The following is a 26,203-nucleotide window of genomic DNA, read 5'->3' as shown; positions in this document are numbered from 1 at the left end:
GGTTGTACCCTATGATCGCTCATGTTCCTTCTAGCTCTGACATTACAGGACCCTGTAGCCACGGCTCCTCCTAGAGTTGCTTTATGTATTAAGCACATGGGCCCCTAGCTGGTGGTGGGTGGGCACCCTCAGTGCTCCAAGAACCCAAGCTCTTCCTCGGTGAGGTGGCTGGATGTCCATTCCTGCCTCAGCATCCCCAAATCCTTCCTTTCTTTTCCACGTTCTCCAGCTGTCATGTGTATCGAATTCCCTAGTTTGCAAGACATTTTCAGAAACATTATCTCACTGGAGGCTCAACCCAACCCTGTGAGGTAGGCAGAGAAAGGGATGCGGTGCTGTCAGCCAACCATGCCTCAGGCCCTTCCTGTGTGTTGTTTCACTGAATCTTCCCCATAGCTACAGAAATCCTTTTGGGAATAAGCAGAGTATAAATAAATAGACAGTGGACAGATATTTAGATGAATGCATGCATGCATAATCCTCACCATGGCCCTGAGGTCTTGGTGTTATCATCGTCACCACATCACAAGGCAGGAAAGTGAGGCTTGGAGGGGTTCAGTAACTGCCCAAGGTCCCCTGGCTCTCAGGCAGCAGAGCCAGGATTGGAACCCAGGCCTCTCTCATCTAAGCCCATGGCCCTTTCTGAGCACTGAGCTGTGCACAAATCAGCATTCTCTGCCCCACTTTGCAGATGAGTGAACGAGGTGTACAGAGATGAAATGATTTTGTCAAGGGTTTGCAGCTCTGAGTAGCAGAGCCAGAACTCAAACCTTGTCTTTCGCCTGCACACCTAGGGCTGTTGAAACATCTCAGTTGCCTCAAAAGAAAAACCAGTGGTGTCCCTTCTTCCCTGCCTCCTTCCTTTCTTCCTTCCTTCTTTCCTCCCTCTTTCCCTCCCTCCCTCCCTTCCTTCCTTCCAGGAACATCCCCTACCTCTCAAGTGCTTCCTTGTCCGAGGCAGGCAATCGCGTGATGTGCTCACTGGGCAGATAACAGGGCCACCGCTCCTTGGGCTCTGTGTGTCTTTAGGGGTGCGGGTCCCCGTGGCAGCCCATGCGCTCAGTGACCCACAGTAGCTGATCCACAGGGGTGCCGGGGCGGGGTGTGCTGACACCCAGGGGGTGCTCAGTAGGGGTGCTGGCAGCGCCTGCCCCCTCTGTGTGTGTTGTACTTGGGGTGTCTGTGAGTCTGTGCACATCTGCCCCCTCCACATGAGCACGCCCCAGACGGTTGGTGTGCTGGGGACTGCCCGGTGGGGGCGGGGGTGGGAGCATTGAACGTGGACGCTGCCCTCCCAGGCCCTCGCCCACTGCGGTCCCCCCACCTCTCTCCTCTCAGTCTCCACGCTGGGCTCTTCCCCCTCCCTTCCATCCTCTACCAGGGTGATCAGCTTAAAGCTAGATTTTGTTTGTTTGTTTGTTTGTTTGTTTGTTTGTGGTACGCGGGCCTCTCACTGCTGCGGCCTCTCCCGCTGCGGAGCACAGACTCTGGACGTGCAGGCTCAGCGGCCATGGCTCACGGGCCCAGCCGCCCCGCAGCATGTGGGATCCTCCCGGACCGGGGCACGAACCCATGTCCCCTGCATCGGCAGGCGGACTCTCAACCACTGCGCCACCAGGGAAGCCCCTTAAAGCTAGATTTTTATTCTCTGGCTGTAGCCCATGATTTGTGTCTCCTGAGTAAGGCAAATACAAACAAAACAACTTCCCCCTGAGGGTAGCATTCAAACTTGTTTGGAAAACTCAGGCTTGAGGCCGTAGCTCACGTTGCGTCTTCTTCTAGGAAATTATCGGTGGAGGATCATATGTGGCTCAGATCATTCTCCCTCTCACATGTATCACAATTCAGATCTCTCTCCCGCTCATGCACACGTGCGTGAGCGTGGGCATGTGTGTACGGGTGGCATTTTAGGGTAAATTTATTGACGTTTAAAACATACATCCAGTCAAGTATACAAATTTGTGTGCACAACTCACTGGGTTTTCACAACGCGAACACATCTGTAAGCCTGACCCAGCCAAGAAACAGAACTCAGCTCTCACGCCCTCCACTCTGCCTGACCTGCAATGACTTCTAACATCACAGATTCATTTTGCCTTTAAAAAATTATATAATGGGACAACACAATCAGTATTGCTTTGTGTCTGGCATCTTTTGTTCATTATATTTGCTAACTTTGTATATGTGTCTAATATATATATGTATATATATATATACATATATGTGTGTGAAAAAATACATATGCTTCCCCCCTTGCTTAAATATTCTAAATCAAAATGCAAACATTATGTCATTTTTTTTTTTTTTTAATAAATTTATTTATTTATTTATTGGCTGTGTTGGGCCTTCGTTTCTGTGGGAGGGCTTTCTCCAGTTGCGGCGAGCGGGGGCCACTCTTCATCGCGGTGCGCGGGCCTCTCACTGTCGCGGCCTCTCTTGTTGCGGAGCACAGGCTCCAGACGCGCAGGCTCAGTAGTTGTGGCTCACGGGCCCAGTTGCTCTGCAGCATGTGGGATCTTCCCAGACCAGGGCTCGAACCCGTATCCCCAGCATTGGCAGGCAGATTCTCAACCACTGCGCCACCAGGGAAGCCCAACATTATGTCATTTAATCCCCATGTTTTTCAGTATGGAGGAGATCCAGGAAGGAGACCTGGATCAAGCAACGAGGCCTCCCGCCCTTGGTCATTCTCTGAGCTCCTCCTGTATCCGCTATGGACCCAGCGCGTGAAGGAGAAAAGCAAAGGCCTGGCGCATGGGAGTCTGAAGACCTGGGTACACCCGGCTCTGCATGCAAGGTGGGTGTGATCTTCAGCCCATGGCTTACCTTTCCTGAACCTCAGTTTCTTTATCTGGAAAATAGGGCCAATAATGTGGGTCCTGGCTACTGCATAGGCTGTTGAGAGGATCAGATGACACCCTGGTGGGTGGGGTGTCTAAGCGTGTAGAGATGGTTTGTCGTGATTCCATGCAGAGCTAGGGGGAAGATTCGTTAGCGCCTTCTATACCAAGAGTCTGGGGCCTGAATGCAGGTGTTCAAATTCCAACTCTTTCTCTTTTGCTCTGGAATCTTGGGTGAATTTACCTCTCTTGACGTCAGTTTTCCTCATCTGTTGAATGGGGATGGTTGTAGCTACCTCATAGAGTTGTTGTGAATATTAACCGAGTTAATATATACGACAATTAAAACACTGTCTGGTACAGGGGAAGCCCTATTAAAGGTTTTTATAGGTGTCACCATTGTTGTTGCTTTATGCCCGCACTATTGTGTGTGTTCTCTTTATTTTTCTCAGCTAGATTGTGAACTGCCTGAAGGCAGCGTCCATCCAGGCTTCAGCCTTCTCCTCCCCCTTCCTCTACATGCTGGGCAAATCCTGGGGCCAGGCTGATGGGTCCCACGCTCTGACCAGATTAGAAGTGGAGGAAGCCTGCCTAGAGCCTCTGGCCTGGGATGGGGCAGGAGTGGGGAAGCTCATGCTGGGCTTCTGGGTCCTCAGGATAGGAGGGTGGGAGAGATGTGTTTTCATGTGGGACTTGAAGATGCCTGGCAGGAGACTCATGCCGGTAGAGGAATGGTAGGGAAAGAGTTTCCCCCTTTAGGGCTTCTGTGCATCCCTTGCCCTATGACAGGGCCTATGTTCAGTCCAGCCTCTTGGTGGCAGAGAAGAAAGCAGGGGCCTGGAGATATCAAGGGACTTGGCCCAGGTCACAGAGCCGGCCATAGCAGGGCCATCCTTGGACCTCTGCTTCTCAACTCAAAGCCCAATCTGAGCTGCCTCTCCTCATGCAGATCTTAGACCCAGAAGAGGAAGCGAGCAAAGCGGTCCTGTTCCTCCTTTCCAGACCCAACTAACATTCCTACCAGAGGTAACTTCTGTTGTGACTCATAAAGATATTTCTGAATAATAGCACTGGTTAACTTATCTCTGGAATGTATCCGGCTTAAACACACACACACACACACGCACACACACACGCACACACATGTGGGCAACTGGGGAAGCACCTTCTTTCTGCCTGAGTCTTTCTAGGGCAGTCACGACTCAGAGTCTCCTGGGGGCCATAAGTGGGGACCAGAAAGGCCTCCTTTGCCTATGTTTTCTGAGAAGTCTTGCGCAGACTTCAATATAACGCTAAATGTGGTCTAAGGCGATCAGAAGGGCTTGTGGTTGTCTGCTTGTATTCTTTAAATTGAAGGTAACATACAGTAAAGTACATAGATATCCTAAAAGTAAATAGATGTCCTAATCCGAGGGTAGAACTTGATGGGTTTTTCACATATGTACAGATGTAACCACCACCCAGATGCAGAACATTCCGTTTTAATATTATTATTAGGTCGGCCTCTAGAGCAATAGTTTCTGGACTTCCTTGCTTTCACATCTCCTCCTTGGTGTGAACCCCATACATGAAATGGGAATCACGGTGGGTGAGGGCCCATGTCATGCCTCAGAATACTGAAGCTGGTGGGCCCCTCTTGGAATGTAAGGCCACAGGGAGGAGTGAACCTTGCTTATTCATCCAGCTCTTTCCTCCAGATGCTGATCTCTTCTGATCCGTGGTTCCCAGCCTTTCTTTCTGCCCCACACCTGAACGATATAACACATTCCCTCTGGATTAGTGGCTGAATGTATCAGTGGCATTTAAAGGGAGGGGAGGGGCAGCTTGAAAAGCTGTGCGCGTTATTCTCATGTTTACCCCGACTCGGGGTGAGATGTGAGACTTACTGATTGACTGTATTTCCCCCATCCTGAAATGTCACCCATGAGAAGATACATCTGGGTTTAATAGCATCTTTGCTGGTTATTCCTCATTTGCTGAGTGTGCCTTTCCCACCCCCGCCAGATCCACTGCTCACCCTTCCTTGCTCTTCGCTGTGCCTGGGAGGCTGACAGGGGACGGGAGAGATGGTCTGGGATCCTTTCCTCCATCCTCTTCAGTGTCTTTCTGGCATGGGTTGCTTCTCTTTATCCTGATGGATGGCCTTTCTTCCGTGGTCCCATGTGCAGTAGGTTCTAATAACACTATTTTCTTCCCTTTTGAACCCTGGGCATGGTCACCGTTTCCAGCTGTTACTAGGCCCTGGGTGTGGCAAGATCCCTTGTTGCTCTCTTAGCCCTGCTCACACTTCTCTATGAAGATGCTTCATTTTTAAAGCCTCTTCCTTTGAACCATCCGGGTTGAGGTCTGTTTCCTGATGGACTCCTGAGTGATCCAGAGATCTTGGGACAAACAGAAACGCTTCCGTATTAAATAGTCACTGATGATAGCATGTACCTGGCTTTCAGAAACGTTCAAACATCATCAACATGTATGGTTCACAATACAGAAATGATGGCATTCTCTCAGGCATGGTGGATAAAGGACCATGTATTATTAAGCCATGGACTCTGCTTCTGACCTGTCAAGCCCGGGAGCATGGATAACAGGCTGGGTGTAAAGTCAGGTGAGATGGGCTTGAGTTCGGGCTCTGGCAACCACGGGTTGGGAGATCTTGAGGAGGCTGCCTTGCCACTCTGCTCCTCGGCCTCCACTTTGGCAATCCAGAGTCACCCTGGCTGTTGTTACATCCCTGGCGCAGATGTTAACGTGAGGAAAAACGAGGCCATGTATGTGAAAGGGCTTCATGAACTGTCCAGCACTCAGATGTGCGGGCCAGTTGCAGCCCAGAGCAGGCAACCATTTCGGGGCCAAACATTGGACAGGAGGGACAGAGGAGGAAACACCTAACTTCAGTGCAGGGAGGTCCCAAGACCCAGAGAGGCAATGAGACCCCCATCCCAGCTTACTGCCTCCTCTTCCCTCACATGACATGACCTTTCCTTACCCTGAGTGATAGTGCTGGGCAGAGAATTAAGGAGAACCTCTAAGTGGAGGAAAAGTCATGCACCAGAGGTAGTCCACGCTTTCTGGAGACCAGTAAGAGAGAAACAAAGACATTCCAGTAGGAGGCAGGTCACACATGTCCTAGGTAAGAGGAAGAGCCTGGAGTCATAGAGGACCAGCTGCACTTCCAACTGGGTCACTCACCCTCTAACTAATTTTCCTGGTCAAGTTACTTAATCTCCCTTTCTTGATCTGCAACCAGGGAAGAATACCCACCTCAAACGTTTGTTCGGAGGCTTGCATGGGACAATCCCCGTAAAGTATTCAGCCTGGGGCCTGACTGTTGGTAAGTGCTCAGGAAAGACTGGCCCCTATTCTTCTTAGTATCCTATTCCCGGGAGTCAGAGGATCCCTTCTAATTGGGTGATCCTGGAATGATTCCCCCCGGAGGGGGCAGTGAACTGGGCTTGGAAGGTAAATTCTCGGTTTGGCATTCACAGTTAGTCCGAGGCACCAGCTGCACCAGCCCATAGCTGCCCATAGCACCGGGCGCAGCTCTGTGTCTGGTGCTCCAGGACTGAGGGGCGAAGGCAGGCTGCAGAACGCAGGCCTCCCGGCGGGCAGAGGGAGCCAACACAAGTTCTGGAGTCGGGGAAGGCCGGGATCAAAGCGCTCCGAGGCAGGCCGGGGCGCACCAAAGGGAGGCTAGCGACTTGCATCAGCACAGATTCCGTGATGCTCTGCAGACGTCTCGGGGCTGCTGGGCTTTACGGGAACCCACAAGAAAGGAAAGGGCTGGGGAGCTGGCAGGGCGGGGGCGGGTGAGGGCGCTAGGGTGCGCACGCCTGCCCGCTCGCTCCCGGCGGCGCCTGCCCGGGCCTGGACGCGCCCGGGACGGCGGAGGCCACCGAGGAAGAACCCGCTCCCTTTCCCCCTCCTTCTTTCCCCCCGAATTACTGGAAGTACTGTGTGGGAGAGACGCAGAAGCATCCGGATTTTCAAGCGCGGGGCGGGGGAGGCCCGGGCAGCCGCTGCTGCTCAAAGGAAAACTAAAAGTGCGTCTGTTCGCGCCGCTTCGACACGCGGCTGCTCCCGGGAGGGCCCTGGACGCCCAGACCGCGACTCCCTTTGTAGACCCCCAAGAGCTCGCCAAGGCGGCCGGGGGCCGTGTGGCGCGGGATGGGACGGAGAAGCGAGGAAGAAAGTGTCACGATTTCTTCTCCTGCGCTCCACCCGCCCCCCACCGTCCCCACCCCCAGTTTTCTGGGTTTTGCCGCTGCCGCTGGGGAAAGGGCTGAACGGTTTTGCGTCAAAGGACTGCATTTACACAGTCCTGCTGAGAGAGGAGCGTAAACACACCCAGGCAGGCAGGACGCAGGATTTAAAAGTCAAAAACAAAAACGCCAAGCCCCCGCGCTGGGTGCGCGCATCCGTCTGCCCGACACTTCTCGCCCTGACCGGGGGAGTTGGGGACTCTGCCAGGCAGGCGGCGGCGGAGGTGCGAGGAGCCCGGCCAGCCTCGCCTCTTCGCGCGCGTCCTTGGGGATGGAGCTCAGGACAGAATGTGTTTTATAGTTGTAAACAATGACCCCGAGTATTGTTTGGGATTACCGTATCTTGGGGCCATTGGGGCGGCCAGATGCCGCCAGCCGTCCCGGAAACGCCAGCGCTTTATATAGAGCCCCGGGAAAGCTTTGAGTTCCCGGCTCTATTTTTCTTTCTTAGCAACACCCCCACTTTAAAGATAAGGAAACTGAGGACCGAAACCGTGATGTGTTACAGTGCATAAGGCTTCACACATCTTCCCGTTGGGTCCTCACAAGGACCCTGTGGGGGTACAGATGGTACACGTAAGAGTTGGGTAAAGCGAGACTAAGGCAGAGCCTGGACCAGAACCCAAATTCCTTGACTCCTAGTACAGTGCTCCTCCGGATCATCTCTGCAGAAGGACTGAAGTTCCAGAGCTGACAAGGGCCTTAGAAGGTCATGTCTCAACCCCTTCGTTTGATAGGAAGAAACTGAAGCCCAGAGAGGTTAAGGGAGTCGCCCAAAGTCTCACAGCTCGTAAACAGCATAGCCTGGCGTTCATACTCCAGGGCCTGTGCTCTTTACCCCGCACCCCGCCCAGCGAGGCGGGAGAACCTAGGAATCCGCACTACCTACTGCCTGAACTTCGCTCCAAAACAGCTGAAGACAACGTTGGGGCACACCCTCTCCCGGGCCTCCCTCTTCCCTTTTCTTTTTTTCTTCCAAATTCGTAACAGTCAAGGTTGCTTATAATGCCCGATTACTCCTATTAGATGCGTCCTAATTGCCCAGCGTAGAGGGCGGCCTGAATGTCTTGACTGTTTAATTTCGTCTTCAAGGCTACTCCTAACAAATTAATTTCAGGGCCGAAAAAACGGGGCGGGGGGGGGAAGGGGCGGGAAGCAGTGGGCAGCCAGCCACGGAGGGGAAAATAGGCAGGCCGGCCCCGCCCGGCGGCGCCTCGCCCCGGCAAGGCCCGGCCTCAGGGAGGTGCGGATACCCAGCGCGTCCAGGGCGCCCGCTGCTTCAGGCGGCGCCGCGGAGGACGCCGACGACCATGCGCGGCCGCGCCCTCCCTGCGAGCGGCTCTGCGCGCCCGGCTCCCAGCCTCGCGGTGGCGCCGCACCGAACCGCCCGTCTCGCTCTTCGGGACTGTGATTATTTTCTAAAACCCGGCGCCGAGGCCCCTGCGGCCGCTCTCGGGGGCCCCGCCCCGCGCCCCTTCCCAGGGTGGTGGAAGGGGGGGAGGCCGTGGCGTGCTGGGGAGCCGGCGAGGGAATCCCTCTCCCTCCACGTCACCCGAAAGCGAGGGAACCCGCACTCGCGTCCTCTAACGCAAATGACCATCTTTGGCAACATGCGCCAGTGGAGCAGACCAAGGGCGCGGGGCCGGGGGTGGGCTGGGGGGGGAAGGGCCAGGAGCCTCGGCTCCCCCAAACCGCGCCAGCGGTCCGCTCCCACACCCGCCACCCCCTTCCTTCCTAGCGCTGGGTGTGCGGCTGGCGTCAGCGCGGCCGGGAGCCGTGGCAGGGAGGGTGGCGCTGCGCCCGCCTCCTCCCGCGCCTCTTCCTCCTCCTCCTCCTCCTCGGCCTTCTCCCTCCGCCTCTCCGCGCGCTCCTCCCTGCAAGGTGGAGTCTGGGGTTGACGTGAGGTGCAGGGGCTGGAGAATAAAGAGTGTGGAGTTGAACTCGTGCCATTGTAGTGACTCATCTCGGGCAGAGCGCTGGGGCTCCGAGCAAACCAGCGAGCAAGCGAACGGCGTTCGGCGGGGACAGAGAGAGGGAGTGAGAGAGGCGCGGACGGGCGACACGGGCCCGTCCGGGAGCGGGCGCCGGGGAAGGGGTGCAGGTCCGGGCGCCGCAGCTGTGGCACGGGGAGCGGAGCCGCGTCCCTCTCCGCGCCGGCTCAACTGGAACCCCACCGGCCGCGGGCCGGGCGCAGGCTGCCTTCTTCTAGTCAAGTGTCCGAACCGCTCGAAACTCTGGCGGCGAGTCGGCCACAGGAAGTTTATTCTCAGCTCCTTTTCTAAAAGGAGGAAATAGAAGTTTCTCCAAGCGGGCAGCCTTTCTTTTCGCCTTTTTTTGCCCTGCCTGAAATCGGGGGTCCCCAGACCTGGCAGGCTTGACTCGCCGGGCTCCTATTCTTTTTTACTTTCCAATTTTTGATTGAGCCGGCGGTCCGGGCTGAGCTCCGGTTGCGCGCGGGGGCAGGAGGGCGCGCGCAGGGGAGGGACAGAGGGACGCGCGGACTTTTTAGTGGGAGGGACCGGGTGGACAGCCGGACCCGCAGCGCTCGTAGAGCAGGAAAGAAGTGCAGCGCTCGGCGCTCGGGGGGCACTGTTCCCGGGGTGTCGCCGCCGAGGGGCAGAAGCCCGGGAGCGAAGACTAGAGCCCGAGGCGCGGCCCGCAGGGAGCCAGCGTTCAGCAGCCGGTGCGCGGCCTCGGCGAGGGCGGGGGAAGAAAAACACCCTGTTTCCTCTCGGGCCCCCACCGCGGATCATGTACCAAGATTATCCCGGGAACTTTGATACCTCATCCCGGGGCAGCAGCGGCTCTCCTGCGCACGCCGAGTCCTACTCCAGTGGCGGCGGCGGCCAGCAGGTAGGTGCGGGGCCCGGGTGCACCTGGCGGCGCGGGCGGATACCCGCCTTCCTCTCGCCGCCACTGCCTCTCTTGCTTTCTTTTCCGTTTCTTGGTTTGGCGAGAAAATTCCTACGGGCCACCATTGTAAGTTCTGGATTTTCGTCTTGTCCTGCCCACACCTCCTTTCATCCCCTCTACCCAACGCCAACACTTTTTTTTTTTTTTAAACTGGAGCGGCGAGCGGGCTGGAACAGCCAGCAAACCCTATCCTTCACACTACATCTCATCCAGACCAGCTCCTGGAATTGCAGGTCCCTTTCCCAGGAGCCTGTACCTCCTCTCCCAGGAATCCACCTCCATTCTCCTCTCTTTCCGTGGTGGACAAAAAAAAAAAAAAAAATCTTTGCACCCACGGGCCCCTCCCTACATCTCGGGACCTTATTCTTGAGAAAAACCCTCTCCTTCTCTTCCCCGGCCCCCATCGGTCTTAATTTCTGAAAAATGTTGGGGACTCGGAAACATGGTTGGGCTCCTTCAAGTAATCCGGAGTGGGTGCGGGTTGGCGCTCTGGGAATCAGGTGCGAAGGTCAGGAAGGAAGGAGGAGGTCAGCCTTGATTGGCTCGGCTGCGCCTAGGTGCCCGGCGCCCATCCATCTCCTGTTAGGGTCGGAGAAGGAGTCTGCACTGCCACCAGAAGGGGCGCCTTGTGGGTCTGGGAGTACCTTGGGGCAAGGACGCCTGCAGAGAGAAGGGGGGCGGGGAGGGTGGAGAGACCTCGCTTGGGCTCCTGAGTGGTTCTGGAAGCCGAAAAACAACTTGTTTCTAAAGCAGGCGGATTGGTTTGCACTGGAGGGATTGTGCGTGCGATCTGTCTATAAATACCAGAATAAATAAATACCAGGAGGGTGCTGCTGGGTTGGTGGTGCTGGTGGGGTGCCTGTCCTCGGCAGCAGCCACCCCCCCATCCCGAGGCTTGTGAGGGAGCTGGCTTAACAAACAAGGCCGCTAGAACCTGAAACCCGCCTCAGTCAGGATCTGCAGAGTCTGTAGCCAAACTGGCTGCAGCAAGAGTTGCTCTGGTAAGGCAGTGGCCTTGGCCTCTATACGCCAGCCAACCAGAAGGGGTTGGGGTGGGCTTCCAGGGAGGAGGGACCCTGATGGAGAATAAAATGGAGACACGGTGCTCTTTGGTAACTGAAGAGGGGTATCTTATTCCAGAGTGGCTCCCCGTACCTGGTGAGTCCTCAAAACGGCTTCTCTGTGTCTTCCCTCTACCTGTCCTGGTGTCCCCATAAGCACCACTGTAGAGAGCCTAGTCTGTGCACTGAGGGTGCAGCCAGTGCACCCCTAATGATGGGTACCAAGGTGATGAGTTTCCAATTTTGTTCCAAAGTGTTTGATTTTGTTTGCTTTGCAGCCCCATTGGTGGTTTGTATTGAATCCAGCTATCGTTAGGCAATGGGTCAGAGTCATTTATAACCCATTCCCTCATCCTCCGGTTCAACAGCCCCCAAACAGTCCCTCTCTGCCTCTCCGAACCAGGAAGGGATCTTTTGATTTCTCATCTGCTCCTTTGGCTGCCGTTTCTGTGGCACTCATCACTGAGATGTTACAACCTCGCCGCCTGGCTTTTCTCAGACCCTGGGGCCTAGATGGGAAGTCAGACCGGACATCAGTGCCCCAACTGAATAATCTGTGTCACTAGGGCTTTGAGCCCAGGATGTGAGCGGAGGCAATTCCCTGTTTTGGAAGAAAATCAGACAGGAAACCAGTGCTAGGAAGAAGGAAGAGAACTCAGTCCAGCAGAGTGTAATGGGGCCTCATTACCGAAGCAAAAAGCAGCTGTTGGCTAATTCCTAGCATGCTGTAACACATGAGGATTTTGCAATTAGTACTAACTGGTGCACGGGGTTCTTGCATATACGCCTGCCCATTCGGCCCAGCAGCTTGAGTGAGGCGCCTTTCAAACCAGAGGGATTGGCAAGGTATTGTAGCTTTGGACAAGTTTCTCAGCCTATCCACCCCTGAGGGAGGGGGTGGGGGAGGGAGGCAGGGTTTTTTTCTCTCATCTCTGTGACTTTGAGCAGAGCTGTTCTGTGGTCCTAAGGACTGACGCGAGAAGCTTTTGTTACTTCCCAAGTCTGTGACCCCACTCTGGCTCGAGGTAACTTTATTGCATACCAGATAAAACCTGTAGTCACTTTATTTCTCTCAGCTTCCTTTACGGGGAGACTTTCCTGACAGTTAGTGATGGTCCTTCTTCCTTTTGTGGCATCTCAGCGGACCAATCAGTGTAAGAGCATTCTCTGGTTTCACCCTGGGCAAGTGAATATTATTTTTCTCTGCTCTCTTTGTTTGTGGGGTCTGATATTCCTGAGAAGTTTGTTGCTGTTTACTCAACCTAGAACATTCCTCTCCTCTCTCACTTCATAAAGCTTGATCTTAACACATGGCCATGAGTTTCAGTGACTTGGGGAAGGTGGTGGGGGGCAGATAACTCTGTTGAAACCTCTGTTCTTGTATATGGCAGGAACTTGAAGCATGGAAAATATTTCCTGTTCCAGTTATAGTTTTAATCTCAGAGGTTGGTCATTGGTGATTTGATTTGTCACTAATAGTTGCACACACCTCCCCCTCCTGGCTTTTTCTTTTTATTGTTGTTGTTGTTGTTGTTTTCTCTCTCTCTCCTAACTTTCCTAGGAAAACACCTACCAGATATATGCCCTGCCTGGCTGCACGACTCTTAAACCGTTTCAGGCCCTGAGCATTACGCAATTCAGCCAGTTACACAAACATAGGTCATTTCATAACTTGTTTTCATCAGCTGGGCCCCCTTTTAATGAAAAACAAAACAAAAACAAGACCCAGAACTTTTCCAAGGCTGCCATTTGTCTGTTCCTCAGATAACTTGTGAAAATAAATCAAGGGGGACAGTTCAAGGAATACCAGACTAGCTCTCTTCTTTGGCAACCATTCTTTTCCAAGACACACACATACACACACACACACACACGCGCGCGCGTGCGCGCGCACACACACACACACACACAAAATTCCCCAGAGTGAACTTTTGCCAACTGTACCCAGGCTGGGACATTCCTCACATCAAAGAACTTTTACCAGAAATGACTGTGATTCCCAAGTCAGCCCCAATCATACCTCTCTAGTGCCCCCTACGGGACATTCTTAGAAGAACTATCTGGGGAATGTATTTTTCCAGCCCCAGAGAGTGTTAACCTGGTGAGTTTTCGGAATTCTTAGGATTTTTTTCTTTTTAATCCAGGACAAATAAATGCCGTATATTTAACAGTGGTTAACTAGGAGCTGCTTGACTTTGAAATGCAGTTTCTTTTCAACGTAGTTGAAAAGGGAGTGCTTTTTTTCTTTCCCTATTTTGACATCTGTCAGCACAATGTCTTCAAATTCCCAAGGCTTGTTTTCTTGATATTGTTTGTATTAGGACACTGGGAATTTTATTTGGGGAGGTGGTCTTCAGAATTGGTGGGAAGTTGGGAGGTGTATATTAAGGGTCTGGTGCCTTTTTTTTTTTTTTTTTTTTGCCTTGATCTCACAGATGTTGTAGATTAGGATCAAACGAAATGTTATCCCAGGAATTTGTCTGTTCCGCTGATTCTTGATGGTGGAAGTCAGTGTCACTGTTTCATCAAAGTGAATGGGGTGAAACCGCAGTCACGTATTGTCTGAGTGGCAGTTGAATTTTCCTATCCAAACTCCTGAGTGCATTTCCATTACTTTATTTCTGCCTGCCTCATTATGCAAGGTGAGTGTAAAGTTAGGAGGCTCTGTTTTTTTCTTTTCTGTCTTATTACAAACACACCCGAACTTACGCATCCAAATCACTGTTGTCCCCTTCATTGTTCTTCCTTGAGAAGACTAAATACTTATTTGAATGCTGTGGCTATTAGATTCAGAAAGGTTTTACAACATCCCTCTTTGGGACTGCCTTCAGCAAATTCTTTTGAAAACCCTCCCTCCTAACATATCTTTGTCTTTTGAGGGTGAATTTGATATTTGGAAGTTATCAAAAGATCTGACATATGAAGAACCAAGTGTGATGTATGAGGTCTGGGTGATCGTCTGGGTCCAAAGCAGGGTGTGACCCCGAATCCTGTTGGTCTTCATCTCAGGAGTCTTCCTGGGACAGCAGTCACCGAGGCAAGGCACACCAAAAGCAGGCACCTTTGCCACCTCGACCTTATGTCTCCCCACTCTGCTATACAGGAGTAAAGGTACTGATTTTGAGAATTCGGGAGGCTAACTTTCTGGTCTGTTTGTTGAAAGAAAGAAAAAGAATTCGTGTTTAATGGATGTGTCTCATCTGTGTTGTATGTGGTATCTTTTGATGGCCACAGCATTTCAAAATGACGGCAGCTGCCCTGATTGAGGCAAATATATCTGTTCCAAACTCCATTCAGTAACTCTGTCCCTCTTGGACTCACTGGGCTGGAGAGGGAAGGTGTAAGACTCCTCTTGCCCGCTGCTGTCTCGCACCCTGTCACGTGGCAGTGACTTGGCCACGCTCACCTGCTGTGGTTGTAGAGAAGATGAGATGGCATCCCCTTCCCGTGGAGTGCAGAGCTGTCCCAGGATTGGTGGAGGTACAAAAGGGATCCACAGAATGGTGGAGAGAGTCCTCTCATGCTTTGGGGTGGAATTTCTGTCCAGAAGGGCCCTGGGAGGAAAGACACTGGGGAACCTGCTGGAAACTCTGTGTCGATCGCCTTATTTTCCTTGCTTTTTTCTTTTCTTCTTTGCTGTGCTTCACCCTGGCAGTTAGGTGAAGAAAGATAGCATGATTCTTTCAAGTGAACCTGACAGGAGGCAGGTCACCTGAGATAGTGTTTGTAAAATTTGGGGAAATCACGAGTTATTAGGACCATTTCCATGGTGAGCTAAGTGGCTTTCCTCAGAGAGGAACGAAAGGTCAAAGGTCAAAGTGATGTCCACTGCAGAATCTGTGAAAACTGGTTGAATTCCATATAGAAGGTTTTGGAGAACACCCCACGTTAGGTAAAAATACAGAGCATTTGAGTCAAACTGGACCTCAGCAGGGTTATTCTGGGGCATTTGAAGCAGCATTTGCCCTGCCTTCTCTTCCCCAAGCCAGTCTCCTGGGATGTTGGAATTTTCCTTTTCCTGTGCTGGGAAACTAAAAAAAGGGGTTCTTAAGAGAAAGAACCCAGTCTCTTCCCAGATATGGATAATCCTTTCTGCCTGCCTAGGCAGGTCACAGGTACTCGTGGGGTTCATGGCTCGAGTGCTTTGTGGCCCAGTCAAGAATCAATCTGATGGAGAGACACCTGGCTGAGGTGATGGGCCCAAAACACCAGCTCTGACTTCCATCTCAAATGCCATTTCTGCCCAGCCGAGGAGTTTCTGGGATAAGCCCTGCCCCATCCACATCTGCAGAAAATAGGAACCCAAACCCTACTTCCTGGACCTTTCTACAGAAGGCCGTGGTTGTGACCCTTCTTTCTGAATCCAAGGCCCTGCAGAGTTCAGAAAGGTCATTTTCCCAAATTAGCAACTGCTGGGCTACAGGGACCTGTCTGACCTGATGAAGTTGGGTGGCCCTAGGGGCCCTGTGTTCTGAGCTGTCTTTCTCATAGGCAGCGGGAGGACACACGTACTTACTGAGCGGCCCCGCAGCTCCCTTAAATTCAGGATGCTTCCGGATAAGGAGGTTCTGCTGCCCAAAGACCTGCAGCAAGGCTCGTAAGGGCTCAAACTTGGGCTTCAGGTTCTGGAGATTCAACCTGTCTAGTGAGAGTCCATCCCTTCACTCCCTGGGTTAGAAGAACAGTTGTGATTTTTTGCTTTCTCACTTCCTCTCTTTATTCTTTTTCCACTAACCTGAGCATGAGAGATGAGAATGATCCTCTAGGACAGAGGCTGCCAAACTCTGGCCCGAGTGTTTTTGTAAATAGGGCTTAAGAGAGCACAGGCACGCCCGTTAGTTTACATCTCGTCTGTGGCTGCACTCACGCTAGTAGGGCCGAGTTGAGTAGCTGCAACAGAGACCTCATGGCCCCCAGAGTCTAAAATATTTACTATCTGGCCTTTGACAGCGGAAGTTTGCCAAGATGCTCTAGGAGGTTGGTGGGGGTGGGGGGCAGTTTGTCCTTTTATAGGCATTCTTGCCCACCCAGAAGTCAACAGGATGACACAGTGAAAGGAAGCATTTGGAGACTCTGCCAGGCTGGAATACCACACAGCCATCCAGCATCTTCGATTCTGTCCCTATAGGAGGAGCTTCCGGGGGGCTGGAGAGCCCCAGGGGAGTCAAGTGAGGGTCCTGGGTTCCCTCCTGTAGCCCCCCACTCCCAGCACACACCTGGTGCTGCATCAGGGATCAAACCACCCTAATGCCCGCAGCTGGGAAACCCCATCTTGGTTTCTGTCCAGTGTCAACCCGTTCGTAGAGAGCCGTGATTTCTCCCCAGCATGACATTTGACTGATTCTTGGGTCTGTTGTCAGAGAAGAATGCCAGGCTGACTTCTGGCTTTACAGACTCCTAGGCCCTCCTCTCCTCTCCAACCCCAGTGTCGCTTTCTGAAAAATACCTTTGGAGTTGAGACAAGACACATCTGTCAGATCTCACTTAAACTTGTGTGTGTCTCAGAGAGCCTCCACCTGCAGACAAAAGCCTTCTTTATCACAGCCCTAGTCCCCTCAGGGGCTAGGACGTGTTTTCCTTGCAGTTTAGAGCCAGTGTGTTCTCCAGATGGCTTTACCTCCCTCTGAAACAAGTTGTACATGCATTCAGAGGCAGTCATTACCTACTGCCTTGTTTTTATTGCTGTCTTGTTTTGTCTAGACCAAGCCATTGCTGCAAGGAGTCTGGCTGATGGCTGGGCACGGCCCTCCGTGGACCTGCCATCACAGAGTGAGTGGACCGGAGGGCCCCAAGAGGGGCTGGGAGTCAGCCACTGAGTCCTAAGGGATCTTAGTCTCTCAGCTTTGCTTCAGCTTTTTGGCTTCCCTCTCCCAGCCTGAAATGGGAGCCCTTTTGTTTGTTTTTTTGGAAGGAGGAATGAATTTCTTGGGTGCTTTCCTGAAAGGAAAGCTGACAGTTCCCCCACAGAAGTGGAAGGTCACATTAAACCATCCTGCTGGATGCCTCGGGTGTCTTTCAAACCCAGGACCGGACTTGGGAAGAGAAACAATAAAAATGTTGGGTGCTTCCCAGGAATGAGAAGCTGGCATTCTCCCTGGGGCCACCCCTTTTGCACTGTAAGCGCACAGACACTTCCAGGGACGATGCATGTTGAGGATGGTGATGGTGGCAACGGTGGTCGTGATGACGATGACGCCACCTTTCGCTTATTTGGAGCAGCGTTTCTCAACCCTGGCTGCACGTTAGAACCTCCTCAGGCATTTTTTTAAAGCACCTTATCAGAACCCCACCCCAAAGCAATGCATTTAGACGTGTAATGGTGAGGCTGGCTGCGGCATTGGTGTTCTTAAAAAGCTCCTCGAATATTCTAACGTGCAGCCGGGGTTGAGAGCCGCTGGTGTGCTGTTAGAGCCCGTGACTACAAGCAGCTTCCTATTTAATCCTCATGATAGTGCAGTGAGTTTGGTGTTACTACTCCCCTTTCCAGACGGGGAAACCGGGTCCTCAGTGATCCACCAGGGCCTCAGATCCAGGCCTCCTGACTCAGACTACTCCCCATTCTCCCTCCCAATCCAGCAGCCCAAGAGAAACATAGCTGCCTGGGTTTTAGTGCTTCTGCACAAACTCAGCCGCTCACGTGTTCTCACTGCCCTGCCTCCTCACAGCCAGCCCTGGTTGTCTGTTTTTCCTCCTTGAAGATCATTTCCCACTTGTATCCTTCCGTGTTCACTGCATCCTGCCCTCCTTCACACACACATACCCAGATACACCTATTACTTTTCAGTGAGCTCCGGATAAAAAGTCCAGTTGTCTTTGCCTCGGGAGGTGACTCAGAATCCATTCATTGCACTGGGCAGCTCTCCTCACGGACTCCCAGAATCCATTGCGCTGGTAACTTCACAGAATCCCAGAATCCACTGCACTGGGCAACTCGCCTCACGGACTCCCAGAATCCATTGCACTGGTAACTTCACAGAATCCCAGAATCCACTGCACTGGGTCACTCTCTTCACTGAATGCCCCTGACCTGGGGCCCCAGGGCAGTCTGGGAGATGAGACAGCCACATTCCACTACCCAGACTAGGGTCAGGCAGCTGGCAGGGGAGTGAGCAAGGAAGGGTCCACAGCGAAGGGTCCACAGCTCCCTCAGCTGCAGTGAAGTATTTACACAAAGCAACCCGGCTGTTGTCACCAGGGGCAAAGCCCATGGTGGTGGTAGCTGCCGCTGCTGCTGACACTTCTAATCCTGGTTGGTCTGATTGGGCCAATACAGGGGAGATGCTATAGCATCCATGCTAATGGCATTGGGATTTCATCTGGGGTCAACCAGACCTGTGGGGAGTCCTGGGTGAGGGAAGGTCTGTAGGGACCCTTGGTGGGGATGACCCTGATGCTCTGTCCGAGGGCAGTGGGGATGGATACCAGCACTTGGGGCTGGATTTTGAGGCAGGAAAAAACAGTGCTACAGAAGCTTGTGTTGCACTGTATTTGAGAGACCTAGCCTCTTTGTCAGGCTGAACTGGGTTTGAATCCTGACCCCACTGCTTATTAGAACGTGGCCTTGGATAAGTTACTTAATCTCTCTAAGTCTGAATTTCTGCCTCTAAAATGGAGATAATGGTAGTTCTTACCTCAGAGGGAAAATTGATGGGACAATCTAGGTTAAACACTACCATGGTTCCTGTCATTGAATAAGTGCTCAGTAAGTGTTAGTTATTATTGTTGTCAATATTTCATCCACCAAGTTAGGGAAGAAAGGATGTGCAGAACCTTTTTGTGGAAACAGGAATTATCCAAGGCTGAGGGTTTCAGGAGGGGAGCTTTCTCCCGAAAATCTGGAAGTAGGGGATCTTTCCCTTCTCCCTCCTTCTCGCTTTCTAGTAGCTGCCCTGAAGGAAGGTCAAGCCCAGCTGCTGAGGAGCATGGCCCATTTTAGCTTTTGTACTCTGTCATCATCTTATATTTTAAATAGAATGCTTCCTGCAGCATGTTCCACAGAGCTCTGCAACGTGGTCTGGGCATAAATTAAGTGACAGGGAGAAAACTCAGAGCTAGCAGCAAAGTTTCACACAGACACGCCTGTGAGCACAGATAGATAGATATGTAGATAGATAAAGAGAGACACAGTGTGTCTGCCCCAAGCAAGATGGGGGTGAAGGTCAAGGAGGACAAGGACAGCAAGGGGAAGTCTGGCAGCAGACGCTACCACTTTCAGTCTCATGGGTCAGAGGTTATCTTTTCATGGACCTGGTCTCACCCTGATGGGGCCACAACCCCATCATGAGCCTGTTTGGAAAGTAACGAAAGCAGACATAACAACCTTCCTGGTGATCCTCGTTGCTGCAAAGCAGATGGTCGGCAAATCTCCTCAAGGGATCCTAAGCTGGTACCCTCGGGAATAATGGCAAGTGACCCAGAAGTTCAGGAGGCCCCGGGTGGAAGGCCTGCTCTCTTGCAAATGGGGGCCTAGCTGGCCTGGAGGGCTTCAGAGAGGACCTGCTTGAGTGTGAGCTGCTAGGGACCACATGTATCCTAGAAGCCATTGGAGATATGACCACATCCTCGCTGAGCCAGTTGGGGATGGAGTTTCCAGGACCTCAGTCAGGGAGCAGATCTGACATGGGGGTCCCAGGAATAGTTAAGATCCCCTTGATTCTTGGATGTGCAGGAAGTCCACCCAGTGTCTTGACCTTGGCTTCCCAGGCTCTGACTTTACTTTCTGCCAGTTTTGGCCTCCTGGCTCTGCTTGTCCTGTTCTGCAGTATTTATTGGCTCAATCCTACTTTTCTCCTCATTTCAGAAATTCCGGGTAGATATGCCTGGCTCAGGCAGCGCCTTCATCCCCACCATCAACGCCATCACGACCAGCCAGGACCTGCAGTGGATGGTGCAGCCCACGGTGATCACCTCCATGTCCAACCCGTACCCCCGTTCGCACCCCTATAGCCCCCTGCCGGGCCTGGCCTCTGTCCCCGGGCACATGGCCCTCCCAAGACCCGGCGTGATCAAGACCATTGGCACCACTGTGGGCCGCAGGAGGAGAGATGAACAGGTACAGTTCCTATCAGGAGCCGCATTCGTGGCTTTCCAGGCCTTATAACGCAGTGTTTCTCTGAAGACTGGCAGGGAGCGGGGTCGACGTTCCGGGAGCGCTGGGGAGATGAAGGAGCTCAGGACCAGTGGAGGCAGAGCTAGAGACCTGAGAGTCAGGCATTTCGCCTGTGTCCCTTAGAATCTGTGTCTTAGTTTCCTCAGCTGCAAAATGGAGATAGGGTCTTGCTGGCCAGGACTTGCTTCCAGCCGAATGAGATCATGGTGGGAAAGCACATAGTGAGTGGTGAGGCGTCAGCACATGGGCAGGACTTAGGCCCTGCCTATAGCAGTATCATTCTCTGATAACTTGGTACAGGGGCCACAGGACAAGCAGCCAGTGAACCCTGGCTGGGAGCTTTCTGGGGAGTCCTTAACTGTCTCCCAGTGTCTGGTAGACACCCAGCAGTCCTAAAGGCCCCCGCCCCTTCTAGACCAGTACTGCCCACACTACTTCCATTCTCCCTCCATGGTTCAGGCCTCCAACTCAAGGCAGGACCCCGTTTCAAGTGCCTGGGATGCACATTCCGGAAGTGGAGGGACACTGGGGTCTTTGGAGTCTGCTCAGCTGCTTGAGCTCCCGGGGCTGGGGGGGGAGGTGGTCAGATATCATCAGCCTTTTTTTTCCTCAAGGGGCTCAGCTTTGAGCAGGAGTCAACCTGGCTGAGAGAGACGCCAGCGAAGGGTGGGGCCTCTGCTCTCTAGGTAGCATCTACCCAACACTCAAAAGGCCCATTGTCTGTATTAACAGATTACCAGGGCAGCGATGGCCCCCTGCTTCCCAAAAGAGAAATCAGAGTCATGCATAATTCCAGAAAGGAGGGAATGAGCCTTCCAAGAGCCCCATCTGTCCCCCTTCACAGATGACACAGCCAAGGCCTGGACACAGCTACCTGGGGCTACTTGGCAAGTGAGTGGGGAAGCGTGGCCTAGAACCAGGCCCCTGGACCCCTGTGCGGTGCTCTTTCTCCAGCACCATGCCACCACAAGTCCAGGGAAGGGAGATACTTTGGCAGTAGAATCCCTTTTTCAAATGAAATGTTAGCTTGAAGAATTACTTCAGTTACAGCTTTGGAACCCCTCCCCATTTCAACCACTGTCCACCTCCACTCCTTGTTCCAATCCAAGGACCTTTCAAACGTGGTGCCCAGTGGATAATTGCAGATCCAGTGCCACTAGTCCCCAGGACACTTAGAATCACAAGGGTCACTGCTCTGAGGAACCGGAAGCTTTCACAGGAGCCCCGTTCCTCTGAGGAAAAAGCTGGGCCTTGTATCCATTACATGTTGGTTGGTTCTATTAGTGGCAGGGCCCTGTGCAGGGGCAACTTGGAGGGGTGTGTGTAATAGACAGTAACAGACACAGCTCCCGGGTGCTGTCTGCTGCTGGGGCAAATGGCCAGTATCCCCCTCACTGCTGCTTTCCATACCTGTAGTTATAAATATTGCAGTAGCAGTGATCCTAAGGTCCTCTATAAATGTGCCTCCTTCAGGGAGCCCAGGGTGCTAAGCTTTGTAGCCACTGACGATTTGGATTCTCCCTGTATGTAAGGGACCCCTGAGTAAGAGCCAGGCTTGGGAGGGACTCTTGGGATAGCAGGACAACAAAGCAAGATGGGCTGAATACTCTTCATCCTTTTCTGGACCTGGCTCACACCAAATCTAGAAGTTTATATCTGGAAGAGACTTTGGAGACCAGCTTTTCTATAATTTTCAATAATTATAGAAAATTCAATAATTTTCCCTCTGCACCTATTTTACAGATGAGGAAACTGAGGCCCAGAAAGAAGGGCCTTGTCCAGGCTCACACAGTGAGTTAGTGGCAGAGCCAGGACTGGAATCCACCTCTTTTGACCTTCAGCCCTGTGGTTTTCCTACCGCACCACCTAGGCGTGCCCTAAGACAATTTGGAGAATTTCCTTCCTTTTTTGAGAGGGAAAGAGAGAGCCAGAAGTGTTTTATCCCATGTCAGTTAGGAGTTCAGATAATCGTCTGGCAGCTTGGAGGAAGCCTAGGTGGTGGCATCCTAGAACCTTGGCTCTTTGGGTTCCTAGCCCGAGGGTCTTTTCTCAGAGGCTCACTTCCGCCTTCCCAGCCTCCCCCAGGGGGAGGAGCCTGTTACCAGGGACTGGCCTGGTGCCTCACTGCCCTCCTCCGTAACCTGCCCCAGAGGCTCCCTCTGAGGCCAGCAGTGGCGGGGAGGGGCAGGTGTGTGTGGCTTGTGGATGGGTATGTGGTGGTGCTGACACACTCAAGTTGTAACCGTGTTGTCACCACCCCTGAACACTTCCTAAGCCTAGAGCTCCCACAAGTTGCCCCACACCTCACCACATAGGGGCGAGGCTTCTAGGGCAATTGGGAGGTCAGAATTTGTCCAGAAGCAGCCAAGGGGGAACGGAGGCCAAAGTGGACCAGGACCAGCTCTCCATCTTTTCTGCTCCTCATCAGTGAAGGAGGAGGGGGGCTAGCTGGGCCTCAAGGGGAACCCTGGTAGCCTTTCAGTGCTGAGCCCTGAACCCACGACTGCAGCAGGGTTACCCTCTTGGACTCAGGTTGAGACAGGGTTAGGAGTAGCCAGTATTCAGGGCCTTGGCCAAGTGGCCTTGTGACCTCAGCTGGTCTCCACAGAGAACAGGGTGCCTGAATCTGTGGACTCTGGGTCTCCAATTGACTTGCTGCTCAGTGAGTGCAGAAAAGGCATCAGAGAGGAGACCTCTGAATTGCATCTTCTTCTTTCTAGCACTTTCTAGTTTAGAGAGGACTCTCACACTGCATCTCATCTGATCATTGCAGAAACGTTGTGGAAGGCAGGGCAGGTCCTATTAACCCCATTTTACAAATGGGGCTCTGAGGCTCAGAAGGGTCAGTAATCTGTCCAAGTCCACCCAGAAGTGCCACACCTGCGTTTGGCTCCCAGCTGCCTGACGCCTCTCAGAAGGGAGACCGTGGAGCCAACGGCTCTTTGTGTTCCTAGGCAGAGGAGGGGCCTAAGGAGGGAAGTAGAACCGGGACTCCAGCGTGGACTCCAAGACTGGGTCTCTGGAAGGGGCCTGAGGACTAACAGAGATGCTACTGGCTGGATGGGCTCAGGTCAGTGCGCACCTCCTGGAGGCTGCTGCAGTGATGCTGTGTCCCGTTCAGGACGTCACAGCCACACACCTTCAAGGCTGCAGGGAGCGTCCTGGGGACTCTGGCCTGGGCCCAGCCTGGGCAGTGGCTCCCTCCCTCACAGGATGGCTGGTGGTCCAGGCAGCATCCGTCAGTGGGGCGGCTTCTCTCTTAGCCCCTCCAAAAGTGGCTTTGGCCCTTTCCCCATGTATCCCTTGAGGGTAGGACTCAGGTCTTATTCCCCCAGAATCTTCTAAGCCCCAAGTACTGTACTTGGCATCTTGTAGGGGTGCCGTCAGTCTGATGACTGAAGGGGTGGTCTGTCCTTTTGAACTGCTTTCTGCCTTGGCCCCCAGCCATCTCCTCACATCACCTCTGCGAGGGGCTGGTGGCCCTCCTCTGGAAGGAGGGCTCTGTGTAAGCAGAGTGTCAGCCCCGATGGTGGGGGCAGAGTTCTTGCCCTCTGGCCTGAGCCGCGGGCCCCTAACCAACCTCAGTGTGAGGAGCTGCGGGGGGATTTGTGTTCACTTGGTCTGTTGACAAACCTCTAAGCCCTCACACTGTGCCTGGCGTGCAGAAGGGCTCATTGGCTGAATGAGTGGATGTGGTGGGCAGCAGGGTTTAACCTGCCTCAGGGCCCCTCCTCCTTTCGCTGGTCCCGTCCAGCCCGGCACTGTGCCAGGCTCACGGGTGAGTCCTCGGGGTTGAAGTGTGAGCAGCCAGCACTCGAGGGCTGGCAGAGGGGCTTGGGAGTGGGGTGGCCCTCCCTCTGGCAACAGAACATGCCCCCCTGGGTGCTTCCTACTCTGGGCCCAGCTACTTAATCACGTGGAGATAATGAGGCTCGCAGAGCAGGCAGGGTTATGGGGAGGAGTAATTAGGCGGAGAGTGGAGGAAGCTGCGTAAGTGGGTGGGGCGGGCCTGGCACGAGGGGACTCTGCGGGAAGCAGTCCCAGCCCGTTCTCTCGGGCCTTGGCACTGAGTCGGGGCTGGCCTGACACGTGCTGCCATCATGCTTGGGCTGGTGAGTCCCTGACCCATGGCTACCCTGTTCTCCCTTCAAACACGCGACATCACCTTCCAGGGGGGGTTCAGCTCTAAGCGCCCTCCCAGGCGTCCACACAGCAGTGAGCCGCGTGTTCTGGGCCTCTGAGCCGCGCTCCTCTTGCCTTCGGCCCTCCCCTCCCCAGTTCCAGAAGGGCTTCTTCCCCTACTTCAAATGCAGTTAAAAGCCGAAAAGGTGGTGAGCCATTTATCCGAGCCTAACCGTGATCCTTGACCTTGGCCTCTAGCTGTCCCCGGAAGAGGAGGAGAAGCGTCGAATCCGGAGGGAGAGGAACAAGCTGGCCGCGGCCAAGTGCCGGAACCGCCGCCGGGAGCTGACCGAGAAGCTGCAGGCGGTGAGGAGCTCTGCGTGGGGCGGGCGCATTTCTGGGCGGGCCAGAGCAGGGACCCCAGGGCTCCCGGCCCTCCCCTCCTCCTTGCCCCTAGTGGCTGACATGTGAGTCAGTGCAGACAGAAACATTGCTTCCTTTTAGCACATGGGTCAGCACTGCCCTGATTAAAGGAGAGGGCTGGGGAGAGGGAGCTGGCCTTTAGCACCAGCCTGGGCCCAGAGAGAATTGGACAGGCTTCTTGGGCCTGGTACCCTTTCTCATTCAGCACCTGTGCAATCCCTGCACTGAGACCTGCTGGGGCTCCTGGGTGAGGGATGGCAGAGGGTGTTGGCATTGGCCCAGGAGCCAAGGCAAGCCCAGACCTGCCTCCTCTGGGGCTCCTCTTCCCAGGGTGCCTGCCACCAGCAGGAGTGGCCCGGCCTAGCGTCAGCCATCTAGTTTGGGCGGGCGAGCATTGTGGGGAACTGCTCTCTGGGCTCCTTCACCCCTGCAGGGGTCGTGACGCTCTCTAGGTCTCATGGAGATGGGTCACGTGCAGCTGAGTTGTACTGTCTTGGGGTTTTCTCATATCCTTCGTGGCTGGGAGGGTTCCCTGCCTCTGCCCTGAGCCTGAAGCTGTCACCTTGGTACCTCCTTCTGCCTTTGTGAGTCATTCTCCCCTGCTGCCTAACTGCCCACACCTGGGGGCCCGTGGCCCTACCCCTCCCTCTCAAAAGCTTGACCTGACGAACGAACGTCACATAACTCCCTCCAGAGCCCCGCCCTCCAGGATGGGCCGTATGCCGTGTGGGGGAAGCCCAAAGCCAGGACTGACTCTCCTGGGTGGAATGTGTTCAAAGTGAGGAGATGAGGGAGACTCCGTCGGCAATCCTTGCAACGACCAGCCAGGATGGTGCTTTGGAGATCATTGCCTTGCACGTCCTATTACTTTATTTAATCCTCCCAGTTACCATTCACCGGCTTCTGCTTCCCTTTGTCCATCCTGGAGCCCTCGCTCGTGGGTCTTGAACGTGCACGGCGTGAATCGCGCGGTGCCTGTAGTGGTGCCCCGTGGCGGCGTTAGAGGCGGGGAGGAGGAGTGGCGGTGCTCCGATGTCACGTGAGGCAGATCCATGAGTGCTCAGCACTCCCCGGGGAGACTCCCCCAGCAGAGCCCTCCCTACCACTGACCTTGCAAGGAGCCATGCCCCCTGGGTCTCCCCCAGGTGCTTCTGCCACCAGCCCCAGAAGAGCCTGCCCCCCTGAGGCCCCTCAGCTTTCCCCCCACCTCCCTAGAAGCCTCACACCCAACTCCCCCGCGCCTCCCCACCTACGACCCAGCCACCCAGGCCCTGAGCCACATCCTCCACAGGAAGCCTCTCATAAGCTCATGACATTCGTCAGACCCTTGAGACAGATGGAAACTTTTTTTCACTTCGGAATGTGCTGTACTCGGCTGCTTAGCGAAGCTCTGGCCCATGTCATCTCGTTCTCAAACAGGAATCTGTGTTCGGGAAAAGTGGGGAAGAGGCTGGTGACACGTGCCTTTCCGTATTC

The 26,203-nt window shown here is 53.8% G+C and overlaps 1 protein-coding gene across 3 annotated transcripts in view; it reads left to right on the top strand.

Annotated features, from left to right (window-relative positions):
• The first annotated feature begins 2,639 nt into the window (after positions 1–2,639).
• FOSL2 (FOS like 2, AP-1 transcription factor subunit) overlaps positions 2,640–26,203 on the top strand; it is a 29,798-nt gene continuing 6,234 nt past the window's right edge. Inside the window, exons 1-3 of one of the 3 annotated variants that reach the window (XM_030858070.3) lie at positions 2,640–2,797; positions 19,874–20,125; positions 24,563–24,670. In XM_030858070.3, the coding sequence (XP_030713930.1) occupies positions 2,714–2,797; positions 19,874–20,125; positions 24,563–24,670 (444 nt within the window). In that variant the 5' untranslated portion in view covers positions 2,640–2,713. Of the gene's footprint in view, positions 2,798–8,966; positions 9,953–13,952; positions 14,185–19,873; positions 20,126–24,562; positions 24,671–26,203 lie in introns of those variants that run through there. The other 2 variants (XM_030858068.3, XM_060309327.2) reach the window with 2 other exon arrangements.

This window comes from Globicephala melas, chromosome 12 (genome assembly GCF_963455315.2).
Source record: "Globicephala melas chromosome 12, mGloMel1.2, whole genome shotgun sequence".
Lineage (NCBI taxonomy): Eukaryota > Metazoa > Chordata > Mammalia > Artiodactyla > Delphinidae > Globicephala > Globicephala melas.
This window is presented reverse-complemented; position numbering and strand designations above follow the sequence as displayed.